Below are 20,297 nucleotides of genomic sequence, written 5' to 3'. Positions count from 1 at the left end.
GCTGCTGCCCATCTTCAAGCCAGGGTGCTGGAGACTGTCCCTTGGCTCGGAGCTGGGGTGCGGGTGGCTGTGAGCCCAGCTCACAAGACGCAGAAGACTGCCACAGGGCTCCCACCTGGGAGCTGTGACCAGGCGGGAAGTGGGGGCTGTTGCCCACCTTCCTCAAAAGTTGGTGGCTGCCGCCTGCCTCCCAGCTGGGACTGGGTGGGAAGTGAGCGGCTGCAGCTTGGCTTCTTGGGACTGTGGCAGCTGCTGCTCACCTCAGAGCTGTGATCGGGTGTGAAGCAGGGGGCTGCTGCCCGCCTCCCATGTGGGAGCTGGGACCAGGTGGGCTGCTGCCCCCCGGCTTCCCCAGAAGTCAGCTACCCACCTCCCCTTCACTCTGTTTTTCCCTGGGTACCCCATCTGCCTGTGTCTCGCGTACCCCAGCTTGAGAAACTATGATCTACCGTGTCACATTCAGTTGCTCATCATATGAAAAATACAGTGGTGTGAAGGTTGGCCTAGGGAGGAAGCCTCATTATTTAATAAAGTTTAAAGCACTGCCCCACAGAAGCACCATTCTTCCCACGCTCGGGGAATTCCAGCTTGGAAAGGGAGTGTCAGACTCCAGCAATGAGCCGCAGGACCATCAGTCCAGCATCAGCAATATTGAATCAGCAGGAGATTCAGCACAATCAGCAATATTGCAGGCACCGTGTGCCACTGCTTCCCCATCCCTCCACTCAGACTTTTTACTGCTGATGACTGTAGTGTGGGTTCTACCAATCGAGGGAATTGGGTTCATGTTATACTCTCTAAGTGCCAAACTCACTCTTCAGTCAACTATGCAGCATAAGAGGTGGCAGGGCTGCTATAACATTTCTAGCAGGACGACATGCAGTGGAAAATATTCCATAACAAGTCGGAGGTGGTGGTTTTCAGACTTCAGCATGGTTTCTTTGCCCTTCAGTAGATCCTTTCCATATTAATTTGTCATAGTGGATTACCATTATGAGCCGTTTACCTTTGAAACACTGGTAACTCAACTATCAAGAAGAAACAATTTTCAAAATTAGACAACAGCGAATGAGGTAGAAAGTTAACAGCTGAATAAAATCACTTGCTTCTGCATGGAAGCTTAAGGGCTTGTAGGGATCTACTTAAATCGCAGAGATACTATACATTTTTCACAGGGTGGTGACAGCATAAAAAGCAAATTTTTCTATTTGTAATTTATGTTGTGACCAACCCACGAAGTGTGATTTCTTCACTGCGTTTATTAAATTGGGCATCCCAACCCAAAAGGGGGTCTCAAACCTATTGTAAGCGAGTCACACTATTACCACCCTTATTTCTTGCGGTCTTCCACCCTCAGCAGCGGAGAAGGATGGCAATATCTGCCATCCGCCAAGCTCTAAAGGCAGTGTAGAAGTAAGGGTGGCAATAGAGTGACCCCCCCAACAATAGACTTGCGAGCTGCTTTTGGGTCAGGACCCCCAGTTTAACTGTGTACTTCTGTCTATGGTAAAAGAAAACAAAAAAGACTAGATTTCACAGTTTGTGATGCAATTCTCATGGCCCCAAATCTGATAATCAGGCCTCAGATAAATAGAAATTCTGTGAGAAATAAAGCATGCTATTGGAAAATTGTCCATGAAAATGTATATCCACAAAATAGTGTTCCAGTAAATAGCTATAAGGCATACCTTCAACATGATTTATTAACTGACTTCAGCATGTGAAATAACTTATCAGATATTTAAGTTTATTTCTTTATGATAAAAATAATGTATATTTTTGAGTTATAAAATCCCATATAAATAGCATATTATTCATAGCACATAATACAACCCAAACACATTAAAAACAGTGCACATTTGAAAAGAATCCAGATAGGCAAACATTGATGCATTCTGAGAAGGTTCCATGCACCTTGTTGTCCTACTTTAGGAATTATTTATAACTGTAAAAGATGGGAGAGAGGGGGACTCGTTTGGTGGCAACACCTTGCTCTGTTCCCCAGGAGACAAATTTCAGAATGGCTTTGGGATTTTTGCTCTTTGGGATTTTAGGCTTGTTACGAAGATGCTCTTGGTCTCAGGGATAGAGAAAAACATCTGTCTGTGATAGGAAGGATAGAAGTAAGGCACTGAGTGCACGTTGGCAGAAGAAGACTGGGTTAATAGAGCAATAAAGGGCATCTCCAGAATGAAGGAGTGGATAGGTGGGTGTGTGAGCAGTCTCATAGTGGAGCTACACAAGGCAAGAGGTAGACCATTCTTAGATGCCTACAGGCTCCACTACATCTATGATTCTAAATCACAAAAATATCGATATAAGGTGCTCCATAACATGGCTGAATGGTAAACTTTGCACACATTGTAGTACTATTGTTTTCGTTCTTTTCAGACTGTGATAAGTAAACTGTACAATTCTACTGTATGAATACTCCATAGGTACTTCATAGAACACTGGATGGCTACCCAAGAAGCACCCATATCATACTATTTTCTGTGTACTACTTACAGCAACATTCAGAACAAGTGTTTTACCATGGGGTCTCTCTTGACCATGTAATTCTACAATTTACTTTGCATGTGTGAATGTGTTATGAAATAATAGTATTTCTATGAATGAGACTGCATTGCCCAGTGCCAGGCATACACTCATTTTAATGCAAAAAGGCACTCTTTTCAGACATCTTTGCTGTTGCAGAGCATAATCCTTTTGAACAGACTAAAAACTGCCAAATTTCTAATGTACATTGGAGGGATAAAAGCCTGATTTATTCAGCCTGTGCCTTTTAACTAGATACAGTATGTATACATTCCACCACCTATTATTATATAATGGACAGTGTTTTCCTTCATATAAATCAAAACTATTAAATATGAGTTTAACTGAGAACATTAACCAGCAGTAAAGTTCATGTACGTAGGCGGCAGTATATAAAGTGAGGCCTAAACTTTGCTCTCATTTACAGTCTCAACTTAATGAAATTATTCTGGATATACATGGATGTAACAAGGAGCAGAATCTAGTCCTATGGAGTTGCTCTGGATTTATGCTAGTGTAACCAAAATCAAACGCTCCAGTGAAGTTATTTGCTGAAAGCCGATTTTGGCTGTTTGTACACTGATTTGTACACTGTTCTAACCAGGTTTTTGAAAGACAGAGTGAGTTTTCACTCCTTCAAAATACTATAAATAAAACTAATCCTTATTTCTTCTGATATTTCTTGATTTTGAGGGATGACAGGGAAGTGTTACCTTGAGAGAATGACTTTTTTCTTAAACAAAAAAGTAAAGTAATATATAGTAAAAGTTAAACAGTGGAAAAATGGGAAACAAGGTATCTTTCCATTTGCCTGTGGCTCCTTAATCCAAAGAAAAACGTCTCATTTTTTCTGCTAATTCCTCTCTCACTTCAATGTGTTTTTTCAGGTTTTGTACTTCATGGGGAAGATTAATGTCCCACACGGAAACACATGACTGCAATTCTGTAAAAATAATTTTAAAAAATCATTTAAAAGTGCTACACAGATAAAATTATTGCATTACAGATGAGATTTTACAGCTTTGTTTTTAATTAGTTAGAAATAGATTAGTAAATGAAAATCAAGGCCCAAATCATAAATATAGAATTAAAACATATTTTAATCATAAGTTTACTATAGCACAGATATATTGGATGTAACCCATATGATGGAGTCCTTTCTCCATGAAGCAGTCTCATTGGTTTCAGCGGAGTAAGGGGAAGAAAGGACTACTTGCATGAGAAAGGCTTGCAGGATAAGGCCCTCTAGTCTCAATTCTGATTATTGTAGGTATAATTTTGGATACTGTTACATACAGTAAAAAGGCAAAGGATTTTATTACAGTTATAATCAGGGATCCTTAAAAGAGGATCTGGTTCCATTTGAATTTTGAGTACAGGTTTGTTTGGTTGTTCTTTTATCCAAATCAACCCATCCTTAACATCACATTCATTTCATATTAATATACCATTGTCCTATTTTACAAGCTCAGCTTGGCAGGAGTCTAGAAACTCATAGACAACAATAAATCACAACAGAACTTCAATGAAAATGTATCAAATGATATAAATCAAATTCCTAACAGACATCTTTTAAAAAGGTGGGTTTTTTTTGTTTTTTTTAAAACAAACATTACATAAGTAATATGGATTAGTAAAATAAGTTACCACTTACCTTTCTGATTTTTGTTGTCTTCATTATTACATTTATAGTAGTATCCCAAAATCAGCATGACATTCTTGAGGCTCCCTTTTCAAAAAATAAAATGTTAAAATTAAAATCTAACTAGCACTTGGATTTCATTTCAAGAATGGAAGGAGAACATCACATGCCCAGTGAAGGAACAGAAAGCAGATTTCAGTTCAATACATATTACATATTTTTGTTAGCAAAATCAAAAGTCAACATTACCTATCAGTGACATGAAAAAATGCAGCGTGTGCGCACCCCCATTTAACATGAGGGATTTATAAAAGATCAAGGACCAATTATATAAATATTGTAAAGAATGACCTTCATTTACACCCATCCCAGGACCCGCGCCTCCCAGGTAGAGTAAAGAAAATATTGTAATGAAAATATGTCAATGTTTTATGAGTGTATGTGAGGATGGACTTCAGCTCTGTGTCTTATGGAGCACATCTAAAGCCCGATTGTGGTTTACTAGCAAAGCTGGCATTTTGGAAGGTCTGAGGGCTCATGCTGGGTGTCCCAGGAGGTATTCTGTCTGAATCAGCCAAACTTCCTCTTGGATCTTTCAGGGAGTGCTTGCTAAACCAGCAGTTATCCCACTATGAAAATACACAGTACACCCTGCTCATGCTGGGCTAGCTCTGCCCGCTATGGATGACTGATGTCTGGAACAGTGCATCTATCCTCTCCTGGATTGTACAGATTTCCTGTTTCAGGATTCTAGGTAAGCATGGTATGCATATTTGTTACAGAAAACCATAGAGGAAATTCTGGGTCATCAATGTATACCGTTAATGTAAACATGTTGTAAAGAAGATGCTGTTTGTGAGTACCTTTCAGATTGCCAAAAGTTTTAAAGAAAACCAAAATTGCAGTCAAGTGAGAATTTTTTGTGACAGATGCCAAGTTCAGTTTTTAGTGTTGAAGCATGGAAGGATATGAACATTTTATGAACTCACTGTATAAATACAGGAGACTAACTATGTCTTCGCAGCTGCTTGCGGGTGTGATTCCCAGCCTAGGTAGACATACACGTGCACTAAAAATAGCTGTGTGGCCACAGCAGCATGGGCAGAGAGTTGGGCTAGCCACCCAAATACAGTCCTGGCCAGGGTATGTACGTAGGTGGCTAGTCCGTGCCACTGCAGCCATACTGCTATTTTTACGCACTAGCTCAAGTTCAGCTAGCAGGTGTATGCCTACCTACTCCGGGAGTTACATCCCATTTGCTGCATAGATGTACCCTAAATGTTCTGGCACGTGACATGCTGTGAATCTTATTATATACATGGAAAACACAGTAAGTTATTTAATTGCGATACAGCAGGCTCAGACTCAAACTTTAAGGCTGGAAAGGATCATTGTGATCATCTAGTCTGACCCCCTGCATTTCACCGGCTTGCTCCTCTCCCTCTGATGTCTTCCTGTTTTATTATTGAAAAGTTAGAATTCTTTTAGGAACTGAACAGAACTGAAGTCTTTGCATTCAGGGGGAAAACACTTATAAATTTCTTGGGGCAGGTCTACACTAAAAGCGCTACAGCGGTGCAGCTGCACCAATGCATCTGAGTCACTGTGGCGCATCTGGTGAAGATGCTTTATGCTGACGCTCTCCCATCAGCATAATTATTCCACCTTTTCCACACCCCTCAGTGATGTAAATTAGATTGACTTAAGTGGTAGAATAGACCTGCCCTTGGTGTGATGGGTTGGACTAGGCCCTGAGGGCCCCTGCTGGAAGACCTGAAGCCTTGCCACCCCAGAAAAGGGCAGTGGACAGGGTCCTCCATGCTGCCTATAGTAGCTGTGTGGGATGCAACCCATCAGGGCCCAGCAGGCTAGTATAAAAAGAATGTCAGGGCCCGGGTGAGATCAGTTCCTTGCTGAAGCTGGAGGTGTGTGTCTAGCTGGCTGAGGGAGCTACACAACCTTAGATAGAGTAGTGCTGGCAGAGATCAGCAGGAGCAAGAAGGAGCTCTGGGCTGGTGGCTGGGCCTCATCCAGGACAAGGCCCTGAGGTAAGAGTGAAGAACATGCTGGGGCCCCGGGGAAGTGCCCCAGGGAATTGTAGCAGTGAGATAGTTTAATTAAAGGGATGTGGTGGATGGCTGCTATCTAGGGTCAATGGGCTGGGGCCCAGACCCCCAAGCAAATGTATAAAATGACTATGTATAAAGCAGAAGTAAGTACTTGAAAAGCACCTACCCTCAATCCCTGCTCCCACAGTGGCTCATAATAGAGGTGGGCCATGGCCACAGGAGCAGTTCATATGTACAACAGCCCTCTAACTCAAGCTTCTATCCCCCACTTCTATTTCACACAGCTGAACTGCAAGCTGCACATGTAACTCTGCCCTACGGAGGCACCAATGAGAATTCTGTTGAATGGGGAATGGAGAGTGGGGGAGACAAAACAAGCAAATAAAAAGGAATTCTTAGACAGCAAAAAGATACAGAGAGCAAGAGAAGGAAAAAGTGAAAGAATTGAGAGAGAGAAATAGAGCAAACAGAGGCAGACAGAGAAGGACAAAGAAAATGGAGGCAAGTGTGCTGGGGCATGGCACAAAGGGGTCTGGAAGAGAGCAATGCTTATTGGTCACAAGTGAGGCTCTCCTAGAAAAAGTGTGCGAGCCACTGCTGTCACATCTGAGCACCAATAGCACATTCTTTGGTATTTACTAACATAAGAGTTTAGATTTATTAGATTAAACATGCAAATAGCAGGGTAGAGTGAATGAATGAAACAATGAAAATTCTAATTAGTTCATGGAATGTCATCTCAAACAGAAATTGTCAGTAATTCTGTAATTGATTCTATAATGTAAGTTTGTTTCTTTTGAATACTTTACTTACCTAGCTGGGCTGTCAGCATGACTCGAACAGAGTCACAAAAATCATGTATTATTTGTATGGGACGACGTGTTGACAGATCAAGCAGCAGGATATGTCCTCCCCCTGTTCCTATCCAGAGGGCAGTATTTTTTTGTAGGCAGATAGTCTTCACTCTTCCAGAATAGGCCATTATACGTTTTGAATCTTTCTTTAGTTTTACCACTTCTTCCCTAAAAATACGAAGAAATTTTGTATTAAAAATTGCTTGTATGCATGGGTATTTCTTTGGATAATTGCTAAGTTGACTCCCTTGCACTTAAATTTGGCGTCAATACAGGCTGCATGAATCCCAACCTAATAAACTTCCTTAAAATAAACAAGGTGGAAGGAAAACTACTGAAGTTTTAAGAACTGTCAATCTTAATTTGGGCAACCTGAACAAGGCTTTAAATCGGACACAGGTAGCTCTCCTTTCTCTTTGACTCTCAAAGCAGAATTTGAATAATTCCCTGTTCTAGTCTTTTAAAGGACAGAATGACACTGATGCTGCTGCTTACAGCAGCATAAGAATGAAACAGAACTGACATACAGCACCCATTTTCACCAGTTTTTTTTAGGTGAAAAGTCAGGTGTGTACAAAGACTTAAATTAACTAGGCTTGCATAGCCCAGCAGGAGGTAATTGAAGGTGGGGACTCTATTTTAGGTTATTTTGGTTATCTATCTAATTAGTACTGTTCATGAATTGGGGACAAAAGAAACTAAGAAAAGAAACCTTCCCTTCCATATTTTGAATTCTCTCCTATCTGAAAAAGACTAGCGAGGCAGAGAAAAGGGGAAGAGAAATCCCTGTATAGACCAAGAGAGACTAAAACACTACCCCCAAAAAAATGCAATCCCTTCAGAAGCCAGGATTTCCTTTTGAAGTGTGTTAATATGGGTAGTTTTATTAGCATTCATGGATTTGTTTTCAATTAATGTACATACATATAGTTATGTGTGTACCCTATGTATGTAGTTGTATATGTATTACAATTATGGTTCCTAGAGGATCCAGTATGTGCATTTTATAAATTGGAGGAAAAGCTGCTACATCATGGATTGTATCAATGGTGATCACTACTGGTACCTTCACATCATAAGGGAGGTCCAGTAGAATCTCTCTTCTTGAAGGCATGAAGCCGGGGGCTATTGATTATCTCCTGAGTAACTCTTGATATGACCTCATCTCAGCATCACTTTCTTGAGGGTATTCAACACCTTGCAGGGTCAGGCCCTGAAGGTCAGGAGCAATTGACAGCAAAATTAAATGAAATTTTGAGAAATGTATCTGTGTTCTCAATCTGAGCACAGAGCAAAGGGTGGGAGACAATAATGCTACATAACTAACCTACTTCATCTCATGTCTGCAGTAGCATAGATAGGAATCCCACAGAGTTAAAGCATTCCTCTGGGGTCACCTGTAGTCAGTGAAATAAACATTTTAAATTAACAGAAGCTCAAGAATTAAGAAAATCTTGAGAGCCAGCCTGCACTAGTTCAAAATTTAGGATCAGAAGAGGGGACAGAAAAGCCATGCCTGACAAAAGAATTGGTCTCACCAGCAATTCCCTTTCCCACCACTCCCAAAATGTGAAATACTTCACTAGACAAAATTCTCTCAACAAAATCTATTATTCACCTATTACACACAATATCAACAGTATAAAATAAGACATTTACTTTAGAAAATGTGCACAATCAATTAGTTCACAAAGTTGCTCCGTTTTCTTATCCCAAACTTCAACAAAATGGCTGTTTTTCTTAGCCAAGTAGATGGATTTGTCTACTGCTATTGAAATAATGTTTGCATCACTGTAAGCCTTGTGACGTAACCTAAGAAAGAGGGGGTTGGAAAAAAAGATATTAAATATACAGCATATGTATGAATAGGCAACCTCAACTAAGCTTGGCATACAATTACAGACCCATACAGCCATCAAAGTGAGCCTGGATCAATTTAAAAACAAAGCGTCTGAGCCGAACGTTTACAGTCAGTGAAGTTATACCAGTGTAAAACCATTTTAAATGAGATCAGATTCAGGCCTATAATGTAGGTATTGGTCCAAACTATGTTGGCCAAAATCTTGTTTTTGAAATATATGTAAGAACAGAGCCACAAACACCCCCCCCCCCCTTCCTACCAAAAGGCACATCAGTCTGAATCAAAAGCTAAAACCTCAAACTGACTCTTACTGTTCTGCCCTTTTAAATGTTAATTCAAGTCTGTCTGTACTTTGTATAATTTTAAGATTGTTTGTAAATGTTTGTACTATGTCCACTGGCCATTTTATCTGTTAATTTTACCTGCTTCCAATATATTTGTAAAAATCCTATTCTAAGTACAAAAGCCACACTGCAATGTAATGTATTTATCTAATTGTGAAAGACACTGTCAAAAATGAAATAAGGTTTGCTCTAAAAATAATATGTAAGTTCTTCAGCTAGGAGTTGGCCCTGAGTGATTGAAGTGTAAATGGCTGAGCAATTGAGTTGGGTGTAGACAAAAAGAGTGATTGAACAATTGGTCTGAGTAAGGGACATCGAAACAGACATGAAGAAAACGCCAGCCTCACCTAAAACGCTTGAGGGAAGAAGAAAGAAGCAAAGATGATCAAATGGCTGAAGAGGAACCCACCTTGGTAACTTTGGAGCCAGCACATTTCAAAGGACAAAATCTGATCAGGCTTGCAACAATGTGGGTGATTAAGGATCACACCAAGAATGCAGTTGCAGCATGACAATGCAAAACCCATAGACTTACATGGGGTCCTTTCCCTATAAAATGGGACAAGAAGATGAAGGCTGGAGGTTCGGGTCTACAACATCACATCAGCCAGGAGTACCGATGCGCATCGGCAGAACCTTGCTCCTCATCCTCATGCTCTAGTCACCTGGCCAGTGACTATCATGAGCACCAAGAAGCTGGTAACTATGACATCTGGAAGATCCCTATGTATGTTTGTCTGTCTCTATCTGTGTGTGCCTGTCAGTGTGTGTGAATGTGAATGAAAGCATCAATTGAAACATGTCTCTGTAATTTGTAGTATTGATATAATGTTAATACTGTTTTCCTAGTGTTTACATTATTATTAATGCTATTTCACTAAGTAGAGCACAATATTAATGTTATTACAGTGTTGATACTTTTCTTTTCTTTGATACTATCTACAGAAGTTTCTGTGTTCACAATAAATGCGGCTTGTTGCCTTATCCCCTAATAAGATCCTGTAATATTTGTTATTTGGGTAACAACTATTGGAAATCTTAATGTACCTGCTCCTGCTCCCAACAAAGTCAATGGATGTTTTACCACTGAATTCCATGGAAGCAGAACTGAGTCCAGTATCTATCAACAAATCTTCCCTAAACATATTGGTCAGGTCACAGCAGAGCAAACACCGCTTCTTCCCATCAGTCGTCATATTCTAACAAAGAGCCAGATCCTGCAAACTGCTAAGGATCTTTGACTTCTTTTGGAGAGATGCTCAGCACAACAGAGGACCAGACCCAAAATGGGTGCAGCTTGATTCTGCTCAGTCTGCTTTACTTCTGTTTTTAACTTCACTGGGAACCTTTTTAATTACTTAGTTATTTGAATCGCCAGTTAGTCCCATGATTGTGCAAAGCTTGATCACTGTATCTCTGCAATTTGAAAAGAGCACCCCAAGGCCTCATTGATGTGGGGTGAGCACGTATCCTCAACAATTTCAGCTTCACACTCTGATATATGAATAAGTTGGTATTGTTGAAGAACCCAAACTCAGGGGTCCTTACTTACACGTCCATTGCCCAGCGGATGGTCCAAATTAGCCAGACAGCAGTTTAGCAAAGCCAAGGGTTTATTCTTTACATAAAGAAGGTGGTCTCTATATGCAAGGGACAACCTTAAACATACATTTCTAAAAGCTTTTATAGTCTTACACCATCAAGTCTTTTTACGTCACAGTTTCCATGGCAATACATATTAAAACTCCTTATCTAGAAATATTTTAGCCTAGTACTTTTCAACTGTCCCTATCTAAGTTGCAAGGTCTTCCTCCGCATTCCGTCCCTGCCGGTGCTCGGGCCTCATAACTATCTTATTACTGCTAAACATTCTGAGACTAAACATCTGCTAGAAAGGCACATTCCATCTCAGGCTTTTGCAGCCATTCCTACAGATCAATTCTCATAAGAAATAGAGACTCCATCTTCTTTTCCCTCCACAGTATATTCATTACAATAAAATTTCAGCTTCTTAATAACTGGAGGTGAGGAATCATATGCAATGTACGTATATTGGGCAAAGATGTTTACACATGCCATATAACTATATGATATATAGAGTCAAATCCTATGCTCAATGCACGTACATGGCTCTCAGTTAAATAAATGGGAGTTGGGCAAATGCGCACATGGGAAGAATTTGCTCAACAGCATTTATACATTCATAAACATATATATACACACTTCCTGAAACATCTGTAAAATAAAAGTGAATACTACTTAACCTTTGCTTTAAAACTCGAATACATTAAATATCAGTTGATGTTATACTCTCAAATTATTATTAAAGGAAAAATTTGGAAATAAGATACAAGCAATAGGACAGGACTTTCCAACAAAACACTGACAAAAATGTCAATGAAAACAAGAACCAAATTACATTAGTATTAAAAAACAACTCACAGCTGACTTGTCTTTGTCTCAATCAGTTTTTGAACAGCTATATCACCAGATAATGATATGATCTTTGTTCCACAGCCTCCCCAGACTATATTTTTTTCAGATGCATGTGTGGATTCACTTAAGCACATCAGTGGTGTGCTGACATTCCCTATCGTTAATATCTTCAAAGGTGCAGCACCTTTGCACTGTAAGAAGAAATATACTCTCCATTAGAAAAACACAGTATATACTTATACAAGGCCACTTAGAAACTGACAATACAAGAACATATATTTTACAGAAAATATACAGGGCCAGATTTTCTACACCTTTATGGCTCCTTTGAGCCATTGGTTTTTGGTTTCAGAATCTCTTCTCCCCCCCCCCCTTTTTTTTTTTACGTAAACTGCATGAAAGTAAGCTATTAGAAGTAGTTACTTTACATATTACTGATTACATTTTAGTAGAAAGTACTATATATAATCAAATTTACCTTTATTGCTCTGTCTTCAAAAACTGCTAGTTTGCCATCAGCTGTTCCCACCAGAAAAAAATTCTTCTGTTTGCTGAAATGAAATGATGAAGTCCAGAATTGACTCAAAGGACATTTATTAAAGAAAATTTAAAAAGAGAATAGTCTGGCAGATCAGGGGTTTTATTGGTCACTAAAAGTGAACACAGGGCCAGATGTTCAAAAATAAGCACTTACGCACTGCCTGTGAGCAAGTGAATGCATATGGAAATATATAGTTGCATGCAAAATACAAGTGTCCACATGTACAACCACCCATTTTATAAGTATTGCTGTTAAGTCAGATTAAAAAATGTAGCCCATAATGTTTAAACTCTAAACAATACCTTTGCTTTGAAAAAGAGTTGCAGTACAAACAGGTAACAGAATCTGACATTTTATGAAGATGGTGTTTGTTTTTTTCCTCCGTGTTAAATGCCCAAAGAGTACCAGACTGTGTTCCAGCTACAATCCAGTTTTCTTTTTCTGTAGCAAGGGTCACTAAGGCCAAACATAAGATTCTTCCATCTGCAATGTCCTAAGTCAAGCAAAAATAATGAAAAGCAGCCTAGTTATTTTTCAGCAATGATCACACTACTGACTTGCATAAAGTAAAAGCACTAGGTGCTGGGAAGATGGCCTTTCTTCCTCACTGAAAGAAATTCTCAATTAGCAGAAGAGAGACTTTCAACTTTTCCTCTGGCAACCTCTGGCACTCAAAATCCTAAAAATAAATGATTCATAAATAGCTATCATCCATGGCAGGCTGATGCCATGGGCCTGTCCTTTTGAGAATGTGCCATCTGTCTGCCCAATGCTGTGAGAAGGCCAGCATAGTGGTCTAACACATGAATTAACAAAATACCTACTAGGAACAGATACATTCTCTGCATATAGCAACTAATGAAGATCTGAAAGCTGTTGATAGTGGAACAAAGAAATGGAACTGCACTTATGGTACTTTCCATGGCACAGTTTAACTGATGGAAATAAAGCACAGGTCTAAATATTTCATTTTAAAATAAAACTCCCCTCCACCCCTCAAAAAAAGAAGCAATTTCTAATATAATTCAGTATCTGCTCTACCATGACTGTGTCTCACTATTGTCTCTTGTGTAAAGAAATCCTTTTAACATGCTCTATAATGAGTTAGACCCAGCGTTGGCAGTGAAAAACGTGGAACTTTGCATACATAGCCTAGGTCAGGGGTGACCAACCCGCGGCTTGTGAGCCACATGCGGCTCTTTGCTCCTCTGAATGAGACTGATTAGTGCTAATTGTAGGCGGAGGGTCAGAGGAGGGGAGCTTGTCAATTGAGAAGTGAAATTGACAAGCTGCCGCAGAAAATGAGGGATCAGCACGAATTGTTGGCGGAGGGAAAGGAAAATGTGGCTCTTAGCATTATCAATAGCTATTTTTTGGCTCATCGTCTCTGACTGGTTGGCCACCCTTGTGTAATCCATCCTTCAGTTTGACAATACTGGATATGGGAATTCCAAAAACAAAGTGGAGATATTTGGTGCATGCATCCCATGGCAGTGAGAATCTATTGGGAGGAGGGAGAATTACAGGAAGTTGGGCTGGTATAGAGGGTTTCATGATTATTGGTCTGTGTTCTGGCCTCAGTGCAAAAAGGCTGAGGGTTGGCATCCGGCCAGCCTATTGGAAGAAAGAAATGTAATGGTGCAGGACAATACTGTGAGGTGTGTTGGATGGACATGAGGACAGGAGGCAGGGGAAGATGATCACAGAATCACAGAAATGTATGGCTGGAAGGGACCTTCAGAGTTCATCAAGTACAGATCCCTGGGCTTTCCACCTGCTCTATATTCCATGAGCTAACCAGCTTCACTTGTCAGGAAGTCTCATGATACAGCTTACATTTCACTTTGCTCAGTTCCATCCCATGACTTCTAGCCAGGCCCCTCCCTGAAACACCCTCAGTAATTGCTCTTATAAAAAAAAAAGAACTATTTCTGTGGCTCCTTTGATCTGAGGATCTCAAAGCACTTTTCAGACATCAGGGAATTAAGCCTCAAAGTCCCCACCTCCCGTTCAGTATTTATCAACTGTAATGTTTAAAAAAACAAAACAACCCAGCAGCAGCTGTTCTGCTTCATATCATGGTATCTGTGCTGATTCTTTTACCAGATTCCTCTGATATTCTTGGCCATGAGATGTAGCCGAGATGGCTGTACAGCATGAAAGCAGTCAAAGCTGGGAGCTGGGCTTTCCAGAAGCTATACCCTACTGTTAAAATACATTTAATCTGTAAATATAGAAACATCAGGCCCATCAATGTCAAGGAGTTAATAATAAATATCTTTCACACCTACCTCACAGGTATGGCTGTCTGTATTTAAGTCAATAAACGAAATCTGTACTTTTTGTGTATTTCCATTACCTATCCAGACTCCTGCACTCTTGCAGCTTTGATTGGAAGCGACCATGCAGTCTGCTGTAAAGGCACTGGGTATTGAAATATATCTCATCAAACAGATAAGCTCTGCTGAGTTCAAAATCTCAAAAACCTGTAATGGATACCACAAGATAACAACAACAGTCTGTAAATAAACATATAGCACTTTTCATTCTGAAGGATAAAGTGCTTTACAAACCACGTACACGGTATCACAGCAGGTAATGGTCACTCACGTATGCAGTCACTATGCACCAGCAATACTACATACTGTTTTTCAGGGGGAAGTGAAAATACATTTTCCCAATTGAAACTACAGGACAACGTCAATGGGACTTAGTCTCCTATGTAATTTGAGGCACATTTGAAAATCTTAATATCACAGGCAAGGTAGTATAGTGATAGAAGACAAACCATGATAGGTTTTAGATCTTACACCAATTTAGAGTACGTATGGAGTGGTGTAGATTAACTACATCCACACATTTTATAACAAGTTCTTGTTTTCAATTAACATTACACAACATCTATCGGCATGAATCCTATGGGGCTAGCATGTATGAGTATTAATCACCAAGTAGTGAAATGGCAGAAACATGATTGAATGATTCATGGCAAAACATAAAAGAAAATGGCTGATCTGTATGTTGCACAAATATTTCTGTTCAAAATAGGGAGGAGAAAATACTGTGCCTCTTACTAAGGGCTTCTCTATACAGTGCACTAGTCTGCACCACTGGGGTGTAAATTCTAGTGCACTAGTGTCTATCATAGAATATTAGAGTTGGAAGGGAACCCACGAGGTCATCTAGTCCAACCCCCTACTCAAAGCAGGACTAACCTGGCCCATCACACTAACTGGCCCATATAGACCCCGTTGGTGCACACAGGTTTGAAACAGGACTACATTAATGTCCACTAGGGAACTTTTAGTGCACACCAGCAGAGTCCACATAAGGCCAGTTAGTATGCAACATGCTAGCATGGACTAGAATATACACCCCTTTGGTGCAGACTATGCCAGTGGTGTACAGTGTTTAGAAAAGCCCTAACTTAAATTCACCACTTCTTCTTGAACTGGTAGAGCATAGTAAGACAGTGGTAGAAGCTAACATAGAAATGTGTATAATACAATCACAAACTACCTGGGCAGATGTAGGTCTTTCTTGAGGGTTTTCTTTCAAACACTTGCTAATTAAAGTTTCAACTTCAGGCCATGGGGCACATCCATATTCTTTGACAGGATCTAAAATATAAAATTTGAGCTGCAAATTTAGATAATTGCTTATTTATTGCAATTTAGTACAACTAAGGACTAAGAGTTCCAAATACCATTATTCTTATCAAAAGTTCTCACAACTTCTTACAAAGCTGCCTAGAGAAACATCCCACACTAAGGTAAAATTACAAACTGCACAGAGATTAATTGCTCAACTTCTATTAATAGCAAATTGGAGTTGCACAGCTAGAGCGGCTGTCATTACAGCAGTCATATCGTGATGCCTGGAGAACCATAGTGTTTCCCTATTATTAGTACTGAATCTAAGTGGCAACTGTTGGCGAATGTTGACTTTTTAATGGGGACTTCAGCAATGCCCATGCACATGGTTTTGAAAATTTACCCCTCTATTAGGAAAAGAGAATGGTATTAAATGGAATTAGAGGAGGTCTTTCATCACTAGGGTGAATTTTCAGCACAGTGCACAGGAACTCCCAATCTCATTTATGGGATTTACCGCATCATCTCAGGCACAAAGTTCTAAACCCCAAATTTAGATATTAATTATGGTGCATTAATGTTTTCTTTTCTGTCCATCAAAATACACAGTAATCTCCCCAGTATCAGTTTATATGGACATGACATTAAACAAGTTAAAGAAAAAAATGCAGCCCACAAAATTAACATATTCTGACAACAAATGATGGGCTCTATTCGCTCCTGAGTTCATAGACTCATAGACTCTAAGGTCAGAAGGGACCAATATGAACATCTAGTCTGACCTCCTGAACAATGCAGGCCACAGAACCTCACCCACCCACTCATGTAACAAATCTCTAACCTATGACTGAGTTATTAGAGTTCTCAAAATCATGGTTTAAAGACGTTAAGGTACAAAGAATCCACCAGCAAGTGAGCTGTGCCCCACGCTACAGAGGAAGGCAAAAAAACCCCAGAACTTTTGCCAAACTGCCCTGGAGGGAAATTCCCTCCCAATTACAAATATGGTAATCAGTTAAACCTTGAGCTTGTGGTCAGGACTCACCAGCCAGACACCCAAGAAAAAATTCTCTGTAATAACTCAGAACCCACCTCCATCTAAATCCCTTCACAGGTCATCGGCATATCTACACCCAGTAGTCAAAGATCAGTCAATTGCCAAACTGGGCTGTCCCATCATACCATCCCCTCCATAAATTTATCAAGCTCAGTTTTGAAGCCAGCTAGGTTTTTTACCCCCACTACTCCCCTTGGAAGGCTGTTCCAGAACTTCACTCCCCTGATGGTTAAAAACCTGAGTCTAATTTCAAGTCTAAACTTCCTGATAGACAGTTTATATCCATTAGTTCTTGTGTCCACATTGGCGCTGAACTTAAATAATTCCTCTCCCTCCCTGTTATTTATCCCTCTGATGAATTTATAGAGAACAATCATATCTCCCTTCAACCTCCTTTTGGGTAGGCTAAACAAGCCAAGCTCTTTGAGTCTCCTCTCATAAGGAAGGTTTTCCATTCTGCAGATCGTCCTAATAGCCCTTCTCTGCACCTGCTCCAGTCTGAATTCATCTTTCTTAAACATGGGGGACCAGAACTGCACACAGTATTCCAGATGAGGTCTCACCAGCACCATGTATAACAGTATTAATACCTCCCTATCTCTATTGGAAATACCTGGTCTGATACATCCAAAGATCACATTAGCTTTTTTCACGGCCACATCACATTGGCGCCTCATAGTCATTCTGTGATCAACCAATACACCCAGGTCGTTCTCCTCCTGTCACTTCCAACTGATGCGTCCCCAGTTTATAGCAGAAATTCTTGTCATTAGTCCCTAAGTGCATGACTTTGCGCTTTCAACTATTAAATTTCATCCTATTTCTATTACTCCAGTTTACAGGGTCATCCAGATCTTCCTGTATGATATCCTGATCCTTCTCTGTATTGGCAATACCTCCCAACTTTGTGTCATCCGCAAACTTTATTAGCACATTCCCACTTTTTGTGCCAAGTCAGTAATAAAAACGTTAAATAAGATTGGTCCCAAGACCGATCCCTGAGGAACTCCACTAGTAACCTCCCTCCAGTTCACCTTTCAGTATGACCCATTGTAGTCTCCCCTTTAACAAGTTCCTTATCCACTTTTCAATTTTCATATTAATCCCCATCTTTTCCAATTTAACTAATAATTCCCCATGTGGAATCGTATCAAATGCCTTACTGAAATCTAGGTAAATAAGATCCACTGCATTCCCTCTGTCTAAAAAAAATCTGTTGTCTTCTTAAAAAAGGAAATCAGGTTGGTCTGGCATGATCTACATTTTGTAAAGCCATGTTGTATTTTATCCATTACCGTTAACCTTGATGTCCTTAACTATTTTCTCTTTCAAATTTTTTTCCAAGACCTTGCATACTACTGAGGTCAAACTAACAGGCCTGTACCCCAGATCACTTTTTTCCCCTCTTTCTGAGAAACAGGAACTATGTTAGCAATTCTCCAGTCATATGGAACAGTCCCTGAGTTTACAGATTCATTAAAAATCCTTGCTAATGGGCTTGCAATTTCATGTGCTAGTTCCTTTAATATTCTTGGATGGAGATTATCCAGACTCCCCCCCTGATTTAGTCCCATTAAACTGTTCGAGTTTGGCTTTTACCTCAGATGTGATAATTTCTACCTCCATATTCTCATTCCCATTAGCCACCCTATCACTATCCCCAAGCTCATCAGTAGCCTCATTAAAAACGGAGGCAAAGTATTTGTTTAGATATTCGGCCATTCCTAGATTATCCTTAACTTCCACCCCCATCCTCAGTACTTAGTGGTCCCACTTATTCTTTCTTTGTTTTCTTCCTATTCATATGGCTATAGAACCTTTTACTATTGGTTTTAATTCCCTTTGTAAGGTCCAATTCTACTTGGCTTTTTGGCCTCTCTCACTTTACGTGTTCTGACCTCCAAGAGGTAACTTTCCTTGCTGATCTCTCCCATCTTCCATTCCTTGTAGGTTTTCTGCTTTCTCTTAATCACCTGTCTTAGATGCTTGCTCATCCAGCTTGATCTACAACTCTTGCCTATGATTTTTTTCCCCTTCCTTGGGATGTAGGCTTCAGACAGAATTACTTCAAGTCAAAGTTGCAGGAACTAAGACTCCTCCACCTTTAGATCCATGAGTTCTTCATTTCAGTCCACTTCCCCAACTAATTCCGTTAATTTTTAAGTTAGCCTTTTTGAAGTCAAAGGTCCTAATCAAAGGTCCTAATCCTTGTTTATCCTTCCACTTAGTTTGAACTGAATTAGCTCATGGTCGCTCGAACCAAGGTTGTCCCCTACAACCAGTTCTTCTATGAGGTTCTCACTACTCACCAATACCAAATCTAAAATGGCATCCCTTCTTGTTGGTTCAGTAACTATTTGGTGAAGGAATCTGTCAGCTATCACATCCAGGAAAATCTACTACTATTACTAAATCTACTACTATTACTACTAGCACTTGTCCTCCCATCTATATCTGGAGTTAAAGTCTCCCATAATCAAACAGTTCCCAGTAGTATTTACTTCATTAAAAGCCTTAAAGAGGTCTCTATCCACATCCAAATCAGATCCGGATGGTCTGTAGCACACCCCAAGCAGGGGAAACTAGTAGCTTTCTTTCCCAATGTGATTTTTACCTAGACAGACTCTGTCTTATCAATTCCATCACTTCTAATTTCTTTACAGTCTACCTCATCGATATATAATGCTACCCCACCACCTTTGCCTTTATATCTGTCTTTCCTAAACAGCACATACCCTTCAATGCTTGTACACCAGTCGTGACTACTATTCCACCATGTTTCTGTTATCCCTATAATATCTGAAAAAACAATGAGAGTCCTGTAGCACCTTAAAGACTAACAAATTTCTGTTGGCATAAGCTTTCATGGGCTGCAACCCACCACTTCGTCAGATGCATCGAAGTGAGTTGCAGCCCATGAAAGCTTATGCCAACAGAAATTTGTTAGTCTTTAAGGTGCTACAGGACTCTTATCATTTTGCTGTATACAGACTAACATGGCTACCCCCCTGGAACTATAACATCTGGTTTAATTTCCTCTACCAGTAGCTCAAGTTACATTTTGTTACCCAGGCTTCTCGCATTGGTATATAAACATCTTAATTTTTGCTGTTTAGCTTCGTTCACGTTCCTTATCTGATTTGGCACAGTCTTTCTACTGCCAGTATTGCCTATTAGACTGGTATCTACCCTTCCTCTTAATGTTCTGAATCTTGAATGATGAAAGTCCATACAAAAGGCATTGCAGTGTCTCAATATGTCTATAATCCTTAATTGTCTGTAGGGCTGGCACAGTCCAAAAGTTGGTGTGGCAGCCAGGAAATTCACTGATTTACCATCTTTCTTGGCCATTCTCCTTTAGT

At 40.0% G+C, this 20,297-nt stretch overlaps 1 protein-coding gene across 1 annotated transcript in view; it reads right to left on the bottom strand.

Moving 5' to 3' along the window:
* Positions 1–1,690: 1,690 nt before the first annotated feature.
* The window catches only part of LRRK2 (leucine rich repeat kinase 2), an 87,305-nt gene continuing 68,698 nt past the window's right edge, over positions 1,691–20,297 (bottom strand). The window contains exons 43-51 of the mRNA XM_067564429.1: positions 15,805–15,905; positions 14,577–14,771; positions 12,588–12,778; positions 12,223–12,295; positions 11,751–11,935; positions 8,763–8,915; positions 7,063–7,271; positions 4,193–4,267; positions 1,691–3,481 (exon numbers count right to left, since the gene is read on the bottom strand). Coding sequence (XP_067420530.1) covers positions 3,360–3,481; positions 4,193–4,267; positions 7,063–7,271; positions 8,763–8,915; positions 11,751–11,935; positions 12,223–12,295; positions 12,588–12,778; positions 14,577–14,771; positions 15,805–15,905 — 1,304 coding nt within the window. The 3' untranslated portion in view covers positions 1,691–3,359. The remainder of the gene's footprint in view (positions 3,482–4,192; positions 4,268–7,062; positions 7,272–8,762; positions 8,916–11,750; positions 11,936–12,222; positions 12,296–12,587; positions 12,779–14,576; positions 14,772–15,804; positions 15,906–20,297) is intronic.

This window comes from Emydura macquarii, unplaced genomic scaffold, assembly GCF_026122565.2.
Source record: "Emydura macquarii macquarii isolate MOO-44397 ecotype Brisbane River unplaced genomic scaffold, CSIRO-AGI_Emac_v2 contig_2636, whole genome shotgun sequence".
Taxonomy (NCBI): domain Eukaryota; kingdom Metazoa; phylum Chordata; order Testudines; family Chelidae; genus Emydura; species Emydura macquarii.
Note: the sequence above shows the minus strand (reverse complement) of the source record. Positions and strands in the feature narration are given on the sequence as shown.